A 12,466-nucleotide genomic window follows, 5' to 3' on the forward strand; every position below is an offset into this window, starting at 1 on the left:
ATTCTATTATAAATTGACTTTTCGGATTACAATATCAATTTGATTTTTCAGAGTACGCTTTCAAATTGACTCTTCGGAATACGCTATTAAATTTACTTTTCGGAGTACACTTTTAAATTGACTCTCCTGAGTATATATTTTTTAGTTGACTCTGTGGAGTACACATTTTTAATTAACTCTTCGGAGAGAAGAAAAAAGAAACATTTTATATTTTATTTAAAAAATCTTACTTTTTGCAAAAAACTGATTGATGAAGAAAAAAACAAATTCACGATCTCAACGAAGATCTTAAAAATATTACTGCAAAAAATGAAGTTGTTGTTATTATATGCCATATTGTACAATATTAAAACATACGCGCAATAATTATCTATAATTTGCATATATGGGCGTTTATGTAATTATAAGTAATATAAAAGTCATGACAAATTAATGTGGCCGCGCGTTATCTCTGTCGCGTCATTGCTAGAAATCGTACGAACTCTCGAAATTATTTTCTTCCCGAATTATGAATATAAAACAATGTGGAAAGGAAAACAAGGGGGTGAAAGGGGGGACGGCGACGTCTGACTTACGATACATCGCTGCTGGCTCGCTTCGTCGCGATTGTCTATTCGCTGGTGGTGAGACGAAGACCGATTTTTCGTTTTTATCTAACTAATCTAGCTCGCTCGTGAACATAGCACAGAACAGAACCAAATAATTATGGACATAGCACGGAATAGTACCGACAAATCGTGGACATTGGATTAGTAGTTCATGTCCATGAAAAATGGACCCAGTTGGCGCTTCGAATCAGCCAACTTTTCCATAACGCTGTAAATGCAGCCATGCCCGCTCTCAGGCTTCTCTCTGGTTTGAGCATTCAGTAACCACCAGGTGCGATTCTGTAACTCGTTATTGGAGTTAACGACAGTTTCGTTATTGTTGCGCAGCTTTTCTACGGTGCCGTTAAACTCCCGTGTATATTTAGCGTCCAACGTTTGTGGCGCTCTCTAAAATAGGACATTTCTTCGGTGGTACTAAAATTCAATATGGCGTCATGTGTCAATGTGTGTATGTATAGCTGTCTATGCACACATATTAACACGTATGTACGTGTAGTATATATAGGAAATACGAGAATATTAGTGCGAAGTAAAAATGCAGAAAATAATGTGTAGATATCTCGATTTTTGGATGATTATTACACAATAACTATGTGGACACGCTTTAAAAAAAAAATATGTGTTTCTTAAAGGGTTTAACTTGTTTTGTCTAGAATATGAGATATTTATCATGACTCCTTGTGATGCAGTGGCCATTGAAAGTATTTTTTTTCCTCATACGTCAGAATAAAAAATGTTTAAAAATAGTAAAAATAGGCAATTTAAAGAATGTTTAGCCTCTATTTAAGTTATATTACTATAAAAATTAATTTTCTGCAAACTAATGCCATCAGTTTGTGAAAAAAGTCGTTTAATTTGCAAAGAAGCATGCATAAATGAATTGAAATTTTAGACAAAAATGGCGAAGTTTGATTGCATATTTCTCGTAAACTAGATAGTCAATTTAGCCAAGATTTCGCAAAGTAACTTGTTAATATAAACATTAATTTTGTACAAAATTTCAGCGTTGTAGCATGACTTTTATTTTGAGGAACAACTACCTTAAAGCATTAAAGCGAACGCAACTGTAGCAATATGTGGTGCCACAAATTAGTTCCGATTTCTCACATGTCCCATCTCAGAGAGCGCTGTTAACGTTAATCATTTTCGCTCCATAAGAGTTTGCACGCCCTGGTAACCACTCATAACAGAACAGAACACAATTATGACATAGTTGTTCTCTGCGTCTTTTCTGTGTATATGAAATTCTGTGTACGTTGAAATTTAGTACCATATATATATTGGAAGCTGTAATATATACTAATTTGAAGATATGGAGGAAATATATTTTTCAACTGAAAAGGAATCGAACATTAATGGATAATGGCATTTCAAAAAGTCGTTCAGGCGTCCTCGAGTAACTTATAACAATAATATATTTTTAATAAATGATTATGTTTTTAATATCAAAATGTGCGTATAATATGTTTTATGTAGAATTGGTAAAAAACGATATAAAAACGTTATGGTAATTGCAACAGCCGTTATCGAATTTGTTGTAAATAATAGTCAAAAATAAAATAATGATTGATATACATACATATAATGTTATATAACTTAAGTTAGGATTAGACTATCCCTTCCATACATTTATTTGTTTGCATATTGCAATTATAGAGAGAGGGCAAAATATCTGTGGCAACATTTTTCTATCACTTTAAATTAATTTACTTTAATTCTAGCAACATCTGTAATAAAATTGTAATATTTATTATTTAGTTCAGTTCTTAATATTTATTATTAATTTCAATTTATTTATTAATATACTTTCTGATTTATTGTAGCACTAGTATCTTATATGACAGAGACAGTTTAAAATTTAATAATATATTGCATAAAATATACAGCAGACAAGCTCAATAGCATAGAAAAGTTGCGTAAGAAAAGCCAAATATTATTGGCAAAAGCTAGTAAAAATTCCAAGAGAGTTGACACTGAAATAAAGGAGTTGCAGAAAGAAAGAAGTTCGCAGATATTGTAAGTATCTCTTATTTATATTTAAAATTGAATTATCTCCTCTTCCAATTAGTCATGTAATTTGCAATTTTATATTTTTTAATTAATTTTCTTCTATCTTTACAGATCTGCAATAAATTACCACAATCACAAGTCTCAACACAATCATTTACAAAGAAACATTGAATCATGGAAGTTACGTAATGATTCGAGTGCAGTTAGCACTATCCTATGCCCAGATTATTATTGTTCTAGTTTGAGACACGCATCTGCTTCAGCACCGAGCATGACATCTTGCGTAAAGCTAACACTGACATCTAAAAAACCACGAGAACAATATACAAGGTTTGCTCCCAGGAAGCCAGTGAAGGAATGTTACTGTTACTTGGAGGTAAACAAAGCAAATTTAAGATCATCGAGAACTCGACGGAGAACCGCATCACCTTCTCGTCAGTGCACAAGTAATTTCGAGCTAAGACCGGTTAAGGAAACCAACGACAGAGCAGTTTTGACTTCACCGATTAGCTGTGAGACATACAGGAGAGTTCGGAAAATCGACTACACGCCTAGATCCCAGTTCCTCCGTAATGTGCAGAACAGAATCTGTGAGTGGCAAAGCGGAGGCCAGGGCGATTGCTCGCAAACGTGTCCTAGGTCGTTGAGTTACCATAGAATCATGGCAAGCGCGAGGATACAGGATATTGACTCTGATCGAGAAATACAACCGAATGCAGTTAAATGCGTCGAGGGACGGAAGTCTTCTGCGACCCCGAAGACGCCCGCCAACTCGATAGCCAGCGAGTCCGATCGCAATATCGTCTGCACTTCGAACAAGGAAACCCGAACATCTTTGCGCAAACGGTCTAAATCAATGTTGAGGAAGATGATATCTAAAAGACCAACGTCGAGATCGCCGACTCAAGGTGAACGAATGTCGCGATCGCACGATCATAATTATCGCTGTTGTTGCAGAGATGAACCGAAAAGTTTTGGAGACGGACGCGAAAAGAAACATTCATCAGAGTATCACGAGCAAAGAATTCGACGCATGCATACGAAATGCGATGACGATCCTGTAGACAGTGACGCATTGGCTGATCCCATCGACCAAGAAATGAAGGACTTGAAAAGATTCCGAGCGCAGAACTATTTTGAAACACATGGGTCGAGCCATACATTGGCGTCGTCCAGATCGTCAGGATCGTTGGAGCAATATCTGCTGAACGAGCGACTATTTCCGGAGCCTGTAAGCAAAATCCACAGACAGGATCTAGTAGTAACGATGCCACCATGCACGACGACGGAAAGAAAACGCATCCATTACTTCCCTAAGCACGTAGTATATCAAGAGAAGAATGTGTACAATACAAATTACAGACGGAAACGACACCAGAGCTGTCCTCTAACCGGTCATGCCATCGATCTCGGAATTCTGAAAGCCAGACCGCCGTTGAATAGCTTAGCGCTCAAGTATCAGAAAAGAGCTACTTGACAAGGCGGTGATGGAGTACCCTGACGAAATCCGATCTTTCCTGTCTTGTTTTGTGTCAATATGTAGAATAATTTATCTTTTTTATCTCGACATTTTAAGAAAATAAATCTAAACAGTCGTCATTCGTAACAAGTTTTTGTACACTTTTGTAAATAACGATTTGCATAAAAATAAATTCATTCGTTTCGCATTAGCACAATGTTCCTAAGCAGGATGCAATCTAAAAGTTCACTCATGTTTATGTGATTAAATAAAATTAAAAATTCTATTTTTTACCTAAAAGAACGTATGTGGTACTTTTGTCGCTCTATTCAAAATAAGAAACACCAAACGATGATATGAATGAAATAAATAAAGAAGTCAAACATAAATAGTATGATTATACATACAGGGTCATCGAAAAGCATCGGACCCCCCTAATATCTTCAGTTAGAATGTATTTTGGAGAAAATGTCCAATAGCAAAGTTGTATGGTTTCAAACGGGGAGTAAGATGATGACCTTGACTTTGACCTTGACCATGTCCTTCAATGACATTTCAAGATCAACTTTATTTTTTTAAACCGAATCCCCAACATTTTATTGCATATTCTTATAGCTTATCTCGAGAACTTTTTAAAACACTATAATCAAACATTTTTTCATTAAGTACTTTTTGAGTTATGAAGGTTTGAAGTTAACAATTTGTTAAGTGGTGTGTGATTCCGACCAGTTAAGGCGAATTTCATTCCAATTAGTCAGCTTGGGCAAAATATTCAATTGTACCAAATAATTCACAACAAATGTTCAAATTGTTGCCCTTTAACAGCCTGACAATGTGCCAATCTGTTATAAACAGCTGAAACCACATTGCGGTACGTTTTCGGCGGTATTCTATCTCTCGAGTTATTCTTCCTCTTAAATCATCTAAATCTTGAGGCTTGGTGGCATAAACTTTACTTTTCAAGTAACCCCACAAATAAAGTCAAGTGGGGTCAAGTCCGGAGATCAAGGTGGCCACTCAATATGACCCCATCGCCCAATCCACCTGTCCTGAAAGACCTCATTCAAATATTGACGGACAATGACACCATAATGAGGTGGAGCTCCATCCTGTTGGAAATAAATTTCATCCATATTTCCACCAGCTATGTCTCGAATAGCTGGAACAATTTGTCCGCGAAGCATGACTGTGTATATATGTGCTGTCAAATTGCCTTCAATGAAGAAACGGCCAACTGGTCTACCATTAAGAATACTAACCCATACGATAACTTTTTGTGGATATTGGGTATGATTGTCTCTTTTCTAGTGAGGATTAACGTCACTCCAGTATCTACAATTGTGTCTATTTACATTTCCAATCAGTTCAAATGTTGCTTCATCAGAGAGAACAATATTATTAAGTAATAGAGGATCGTCGACAATCATCTCCATCATAAGATCACAAAATTCGATACGTCTATCAAAATCGTCTTCGGATAATTCTTGGACCAAATGGAGTTTGTATGGATGCCATTTATTTAATTTCAGAATTTTACTGACAGATGCATGACCGATTTCGTGTTCTTGTGCAACGCGATTGATGGAAATGTGGGGACTTTCAACGAAAGACTGTAAAACATCTAACGCCTTATCGTTATTTCTTGCTGTTTTACGTCTACCAGATCTTGGGCAGTTTTTAATGCTACCAATGTCCTCAAAACGTTGAATAGTACGGATTACAGTACTTTTGGAGATCCTATTATTTTCATTCCGAAAATGTTCATTAAATAATCGCGTTACTGTTGTATATCCTCTTTGTTGATCTCCCCATCCTCGCATCATTAACAGTGTTATTCGATCTCTTTCAGAAAGCTGCGCCATTTTTAATTAGAGCAAAGAAGAATTAATCAGGTAAGTGATGGGAAATTGATCTATATAATTAAGTAGAGAAAAATACTAATTATTAAGTATTGGTCCAACTTTCGATTTGTTTATTTCAATCACCACTAGCAAAAAGCTCGTTGAGCAACTAAAAATCTAATAGATCAATTAATAATATTTACGAAAAATTTCTAGGCTATTGGAAACAAAATGAAGATGTTTGGGACAATCAATTGAAGCGCAATGGCTTCTTTTGTTACAGAAACAATTTTTGGGGCTATTCGTTTTCGTCCACGAGGTAACTGCTGCTCGCTAAGAAGAAGACAGCACTGCATCAAAGATCCAAATCAGTGATCCGCATTGTTTGCTCAAGAGCTTGTATTACTATTGGTGACTGCGAGAGTGAGACAATAAAGATCGGCCCCGCCAACGCTTTCGGGCAGATTCCCATTAACGCCTTCGGACATCACGCATTCGAGTAGCTTCTCGCGATCACCTTCGGGTAGTTTTCCGCCATAGCTTACTAGCATAACCGCTTGAAGCTGGATAACTTTGCTATTGGACATTTTACCAAAATGCATTCTTACTGAAAATATTAGGGGGAGCCGATACTTTTCGATTCATGTATTTTCTTTAAACCAATTAATTGGCCTCATTATTTCGCGCACAAAAGTATTAAGGTTATGATTACTGAAAACTAAATAATATTTTACAAGATATTTTACATTTTATGTCAAAAAATTGTTAAATTCAAACCTTTATAACTCAAAAAGTACTTAATGAAAAAATGTTTTATTATAGTGTTTTGGAAAGCTCGCGAGATAAGCTATAAGAATATGTAATAAAATATTGGGGTTTCCATTAAAAAAAATAAGGTTGACCTTGAAATGACCTTGAAGGACATGGTCAAGATCAAAGTCAAGGTCATCATTTTACTGCCCGCTTGAAACTATACAACTTTGCTATTGGACATTTTCTCTAAAATGCATTCTAACTGAAGATATTAGGGGTGTCCGATATTTTTCGATGACTGTATAATCATATTATTTCTTGAATTAGTATATTTATTACATAAATGTAAAGGAATATGTAAAAAATAATGATGATTTGTAGACAGAAGTGTGCCTAAAATTTTAAGCGCGTTTTTCTTGAAACTGCCTTTCCAAAAAATCGGCGTGCGATATTTCTTAAAGATTATTGAACTGATTGACTTCAAAATTTCCATATCTTGAATACATGATTATCGAGGATGTATATTCTAAAAAAGAAAGAGGAAGAGAAAGATTTTTCTTGAAACTTCAAAATTTAATATTTTTTCATTACATGAAAAGTTGTTTCTTTCAGTGAATAAAACACAGATTTTACTTTGTATCAACTTTCTGTTAATTTCTAGTTTTACGTAAAATCTAAGGCAGATATGATATTTCCGAGTTACCATTATTCTTTAATATATTTTGTTTTTATATGATAAGTGTCCTAAGTTGCGAGTGATGTAAAATTATTATTTTTGGGAGTGCCCAGGAGTGAATGGCCTCTTTAGCGTCCTTCGAATTTTATATTAGGGATATGCAAAAGTTTCCATTGTTCACATATAAATGACGTGAATTATTTACATAAATGTTGCGACGCATTTTTGTTAGATTATGTCAATATGAATCAACCTGCATAAAAACTGATGCATAATACGACATATTTGTTGACATAAATATGTTTAATTTGTATAAAGATGGAAGTCGATAAGACGTCATTGTATGCTTTTTTTATTTCATCAGCGCAAAACAGCTGCCGAAGCAACCAGAATCATTTACGAAATTTATGGTGAGGAAACGATAGCTGAAAGTTTATGTCGTGAATGGTTTCTGCGCTTTAAAAGTGGCTTGTGATTTGAAAGACAAGGAGCGTGCTGGGCGACCGCAAGAGATGAGTTCGAATGACTTGGAAACGTTATTGCAAGAAGATTCAACTCAATCGAGTACAGAACTTGTGAAAAAGTTACATATTCAGAGCACTGTAATTCGATGCTTATATGAAATGGGGAAAATTTTGAAGGAAAGAAAATGGATCTCGCATAAATTATTCGAAAATGCTATTGCCAGCCGAGTCACCATTTGCCTTCCCCTATTCAATAGAAATAAATACAAGTCCTTTTGTATCGAATTGTGACCAAAGATAAAAATGGATTTATTATGATAATTCCAATTGCGAAAGATCGTGAGTGTTCCGTACGGCACGTGATGCCGTACGGAAAGTCGGTGCGAGTCAACGCTGCAGGGCGGGCGGCCTGATGCCCGGGGCGTTCTCGCTGGCGGCGGGGGACTCGGGCTCTCGCGAGCGAGCGCGCGGGACCCCCACTAGGTCCAACCGCGGCCGCTACACGGCGCGGCTCGCGCGATTCCGCTGCCCGCGGGCAAGATTCGACCGCCCGGATATATAACCAGGCGCGCGATGCCTGGTCCTGGCCTTGTCTTGTCTTCTGCCTGGCCAGTTTAGGTAGCAAGTAGTGCTACACGTTAGTGCATCGTGTTACTGGTGATTACCGACGCGCTTTCTAGGCTTCCTAGGGCGATCGGGTATTTCGTTTCAGATTCGAACCACTGCTCTATAGACTCTGCTGAGTTGAAGGTGGCGCCGACACACCCTGCTGGGTTGAGGCAAATGGTTCGAATCTCGTTTTGTGATCTCGGGCTCACGGCGTTGCCGTGATCTTAGGAGCGACTCGACCGTCTCCTCGGAGCTTCGAGCTCCCTTATTGCCCAAGGGTCCGTAGGGGGCCTTGGCGGTTTTGGAGCGGCTCGGTCGCAGTCCTAGAGCGTTCGCGCTCCTTCGTCCAAGTGTCCATTGGGAACTTGGCTTTCTCGCAGGAGCGACTTCGTCGTCCTGCGAGCCGGAGCTCTCGGAGCTCCGTTTCCACGCGCCCTCGGGACCGTGGCTGGCTATTGGCCATTACGCCCGGAAGGGCAGGCCATCCGAAACGACGGAGGTCGTTTCGTAGCACGTCCTTGGCGTGCTTCGGGTGCCGCGCACCGTTGACGTCACGGACGTGTGTCCTGCGGGACTTGCGTAGGCGACGTTGTTTCGCTTGTATATAGCTACGTTTAGGTTCTTCTGCGTCGTTCTTCTGCGTTATTCTCTTCTGCGTTACTACTGCGTCTATTGCGTCCATTGCGTTTACACTGCGTGTCACTTTACGTCGGCACGTGCGCGTGCTTCTTCTCTCATGTTCTCGCCGCCGTCCCTGGGCATGGCCCAGTCGGCGCGCGACGTTGCCTGATCAGCAGGGTCTGTGGTCGCCTTGCGAGGCCCCGGCCTTTGATCAGGACGACCGGACGGTCACCGAGCGGACTCGAGCGAGCCTAGACGCAGGCGGACGTCGCTCTGCGATCCGTACTTCCAGCCAGCTCTCCGGAGCTATCATATGTTCGGGCTAGTTCCGAACATAATTTTGGTCCTTCGAGCCGGATACGAACCAGCGACCTATGGACATTTGGAACGGCGACTGCTTCGGCGGCCTTCCTTGGGCGGGGCCTATCGCGACTTTCTTGATGACTATGAACGACAGGGGCATATGATCCGCCTGCCGCTCAATGTCGAGACTCCGCGGCTCTCTTACTTTATTCCACATCACCCGGTGATTAAACAAGCCCCCGATCTTAAGGTAAGAGTGGTGTTCAACGCCTCGCAGGCGTCCACCAATGGCCGGTCGTTGAACGACTTGGTGCACGTGGGGCCGCGCTTACAGCGAGAACTGGGCGAGATTCTACTTGCCTGGCGCATGCATCGAGTGGCCTTCTCTGCAGACATCGAGCAAATGTTTCGTCAAGTGCGGGTGGCTCCGGAGGATCAACACCTCCAACAGATTCTCTGGCGAGACAGCCAGACGCAGGCAGTATCGGTGTACCGGTTGACCACGGTCACCTATGGCATGGCGTGCGCTCCTTATCTGGCCATCCGCACGCTGCACCAGCTGGCGCTGGATGAGCGGGAACGTTATCCCCGGGCAGCAGACTTACTTTGTCGACAAACCTACGTCGACGATATTCTTGCGGGGGCAGATGACCTTGGGGAGGCACGCCATCGACAGCGTGAGCTGAGCAGCTTGCTCATGGCGGGCGGGTTCCGACTCAGGAAGTGGGCGGCCTCACATCCGGAACTCTTGTCCGGTATCCCGGAGGGGGACCGCGAGCCTTTGGTGCCTCTGCCGGACCCTGGGGCCGTGGGTGCATCTGTGCTGGGGGTCGGTTGGATTCCGGTCGAGGATGCATTCTGCTTTTCGGTCAACCCCGGGGCTCAATCAGCCATCTCGAAGCGTGGCATCTTGTCAGTCGTTGCGCGATTATACGACCCCCTGGGCTGGTTGGGGCCTATGGTAGTACTGGCGAAGATCCTCCTTCAGGACTTGTGGTTGGCCGGGCTCGGTTGGGACGAGGCTCTCCCTTCTCCGCTCTCGCGACGTTGGGACGCCTTTAGCACCGGGCTCGCGGAGGTTTCCGCGATCCGAGTTCCTCGCTGGACCGGATGGTCGCCTGAAGTGGAGATCCAGCTTCACGGCTTCTCGGACGCCTCGGAGCGGGCGTACGCCGCCGTCATCTACTTACGGGCTCGACGGTCTGATGGGACCACCCGTATCGCTCTATTGGCGTCCAAGACCAGGGTCGCCCCACTAAAGCGGGTAACGTTGCCCCGCCTGGAGCTGTGCGGTGCGCAGCTGCTCTCGCGCCTCATGAAGGCCATTGTGGAGGCGCTCGGTTGTGCCGAGGCCTCCCTGGTTTGTTGGACCGACTCTTCTGTCACGCTCCATTGGATAACAGGGCATCCATCTCGATGGACCACCTTTGTCGCCAATCGCGTCTCGTACATTCACGAGAGCCTTCCGCGGGCCTCGTGGCGGCATGTCCCGTCCGGCGACAATCCCGCGGATTGCGCCTCCCGGGGTTTGTTGGCCGGCGGGCTACGAGAACACGCCCTTTGGTGGCGTGGCCCCTCCTGGCTTGTCGAGGACCCGGCGGGCTGGCCGGGTCTAACTTGCGTCGCGGTCGACCGAAGCACTTGCGAGGAACGGCGCATGGTTCACGTAGTGGCCGTGAACCCGGAGGACTGGTCCGGTGTCCTCTGAGCATGCTCCTTCCGCAAGGCCATCCGCGTGATGGCTTATGTACGACGATTCCTGCGAGTCCCACGGATCAGTGGACCCTTAACGGCGGACGAGCTGAGTGAAGCTCGACTGCGCCTGCTGCGGGTTACGCAGCACCGCTTCTTCGCGGAGGAATTGGGCCGTCTGAAGCGGGGGGGAGCATTGATGGTGAGATCGGCGTTGCGGCCACTCAACCCCATGATGGACGAGCGGGACCTCTTGCGGGTGGGGGGCCGCCTGCAATTCTCAGCGTTACCGATCGATGCACGGCAGCCAGTCCTGCTACCGCGACGCTCTCGGCTCGCGACTCTCGTTGTGCGAGATGCGCACGAACGCACGCTGCACGGGGGAGTGCAGCTTACGTTGCTCACCGTGAGGCGCGAATTCTGGATTCCAGCTGGGCGCTCTTTCGTGTGCCAGGTGATCCGGGGCTGTGTGCGCTGCACACGTCATAAGGGCACCCCGATCACCCCGTTCATGGCTCCGCTGCCTCGCGATCGGGTGTTGCCTCATCCACCGTTTTCTGCCACCGGGGTGGATTATGCTGGACCGGTCGCGGTGCGTCCGTCTCGAGGACGCGGACGTACCACCTCCAAGGGATATATTGCTGTCTTCGTCTGCTTCAGCACGCGCACTGTCCACTTGGAGGTGGTCAGTGACTATTCGGCCCCGACCTTCTTAGCGGCTTTTCATCGTTTCGCGGCCCGGCGGGGCCTGCCGGTTACCGTGTACAGCGATAGGGGGACCACATTCGTGGGTGCGGACCGCGAGCTGCGAGGACAATTTGAGGCGGTCATGGCGTTGGGGGGACCGGTCGCGGCCTCCTTGAGTAACCAGGGCACCACCTGGAAGTTCATGCCTCCTTCAGCTCCGCATTTCGGCGGACTGTGGGAGGCAGGAGTGCGGTCCGTCAAACACCACTTGCGACGGGTAATAGGAGAGCAGGCACTGACCTTTGAGGAGTTCGCCACTCTTCTAGCTCGCATTGAGGCCTGTCTCAACTCCAGGCCATTGTGTCCGTTGACGGACGACCCACAGGACTTGGAGGCCCTGACACCTGGACACTTCCTGATTGGGCGCCGCTGTTGTGTCCGCCTGAGCGATCCCTCGGGGACGTTCAGGTCGCGAGGATGAGTCGCTGGCAGCTGCTCCAGCATATGACGGAGCATCTTTGGGAGCGATGGTCTAGAGAATATCTAGCCCAGCTCCAGGTCCGGGGCAAGTGGCTCATCGCTTCTCGTCCGTTAGACATCGGCGACCTCGTGCTCTTGGCGGATAGCCGATTTCCTCCTACTCGGTGGCCTCTCGGCCGCATCACCGGCTTGCTGCCTGGCCCGGATGGGCACGTCCGCGTGGCGCAGGTGCGCACGGCGGACTCGACCCTGACCCGGCCACT

The 12,466-nt window shown here is 44.4% G+C and overlaps 3 protein-coding genes across 3 annotated transcripts; all 3 read left to right on the forward strand.

Moving 5' to 3' along the window:
* The first annotated feature begins 1,483 nt into the window (after positions 1–1,483).
* LOC105187632 (uncharacterized) lies at positions 1,484–4,224 on the forward strand. The gene is made up of 3 exons (XM_019843384.2): positions 1,484–2,004; positions 2,495–2,624; positions 2,730–4,224. Exons 1-3 carry the CDS (start codon positions 1,971–1,973, stop codon positions 4,093–4,095), a joined length of 1,530 nt encoding a protein of 509 aa, XP_019698943.2. The 5' UTR covers positions 1,484–1,970; the 3' UTR covers positions 4,096–4,224.
* A 5,280-nt stretch (positions 4,225–9,504) lies between these two features.
* LOC105189056 (uncharacterized) lies at positions 9,505–11,052 on the forward strand. Its single transcript, XM_011150902.2, has one exon. The coding sequence runs from the start codon at positions 9,505–9,507 to the stop codon at positions 11,050–11,052; it is 1,548 nt and encodes a 515-aa protein (XP_011149204.2).
* A 30-nt stretch (positions 11,053–11,082) lies between these two features.
* On the forward strand, positions 11,083–12,204 carry LOC112588803 (uncharacterized). The gene has a single exon (XM_025299931.1). The coding sequence runs from the start codon at positions 11,083–11,085 to the stop codon at positions 12,202–12,204; it is 1,122 nt and encodes a 373-aa protein (XP_025155716.1).
* Positions 12,205–12,466: the final 262 nt, after the last annotated feature.

This window comes from Harpegnathos saltator, unplaced genomic scaffold (assembly GCF_003227715.2).
Source record: "Harpegnathos saltator strain DR-91 unplaced genomic scaffold, Hsal_v8.6 scaffold297, whole genome shotgun sequence".
NCBI classification, from domain to species: Eukaryota; Metazoa; Arthropoda; class Insecta; order Hymenoptera; family Formicidae; genus Harpegnathos; species Harpegnathos saltator.

Excerpts from the sequence above, each read along its gene's own strand:
- LOC112588803 (XM_025299931.1), top strand. The coding sequence starts at position 11,083 with ATGGCTTATGTACGACGATTCCTGCGAGTCCCACGGATCAGTGGACCC.
- LOC105189056 (XM_011150902.2), top strand. The coding sequence starts at position 9,505 with ATGATCCGCCTGCCGCTCAATGTCGAGACTCCGCGGCTCTCTTACTTT.
- LOC105187632 (XM_019843384.2), top strand. The coding sequence starts at position 1,971 with ATGGCATTTCAAAAAGTCGTTCAGGCGTCCTCGA. Across the intron at positions 2,005-2,494 it reads AGTCGTTCAGGCGTCCTCGA|CAGACAAGCTCAATAGCATA; the intron begins GTAACTTATAAC and ends TAAAATATACAG. Across the intron at positions 2,625-2,729 it reads GAAAGAAGTTCGCAGATATT|ATCTGCAATAAATTACCACA; the intron begins GTAAGTATCTCT and ends CTATCTTTACAG.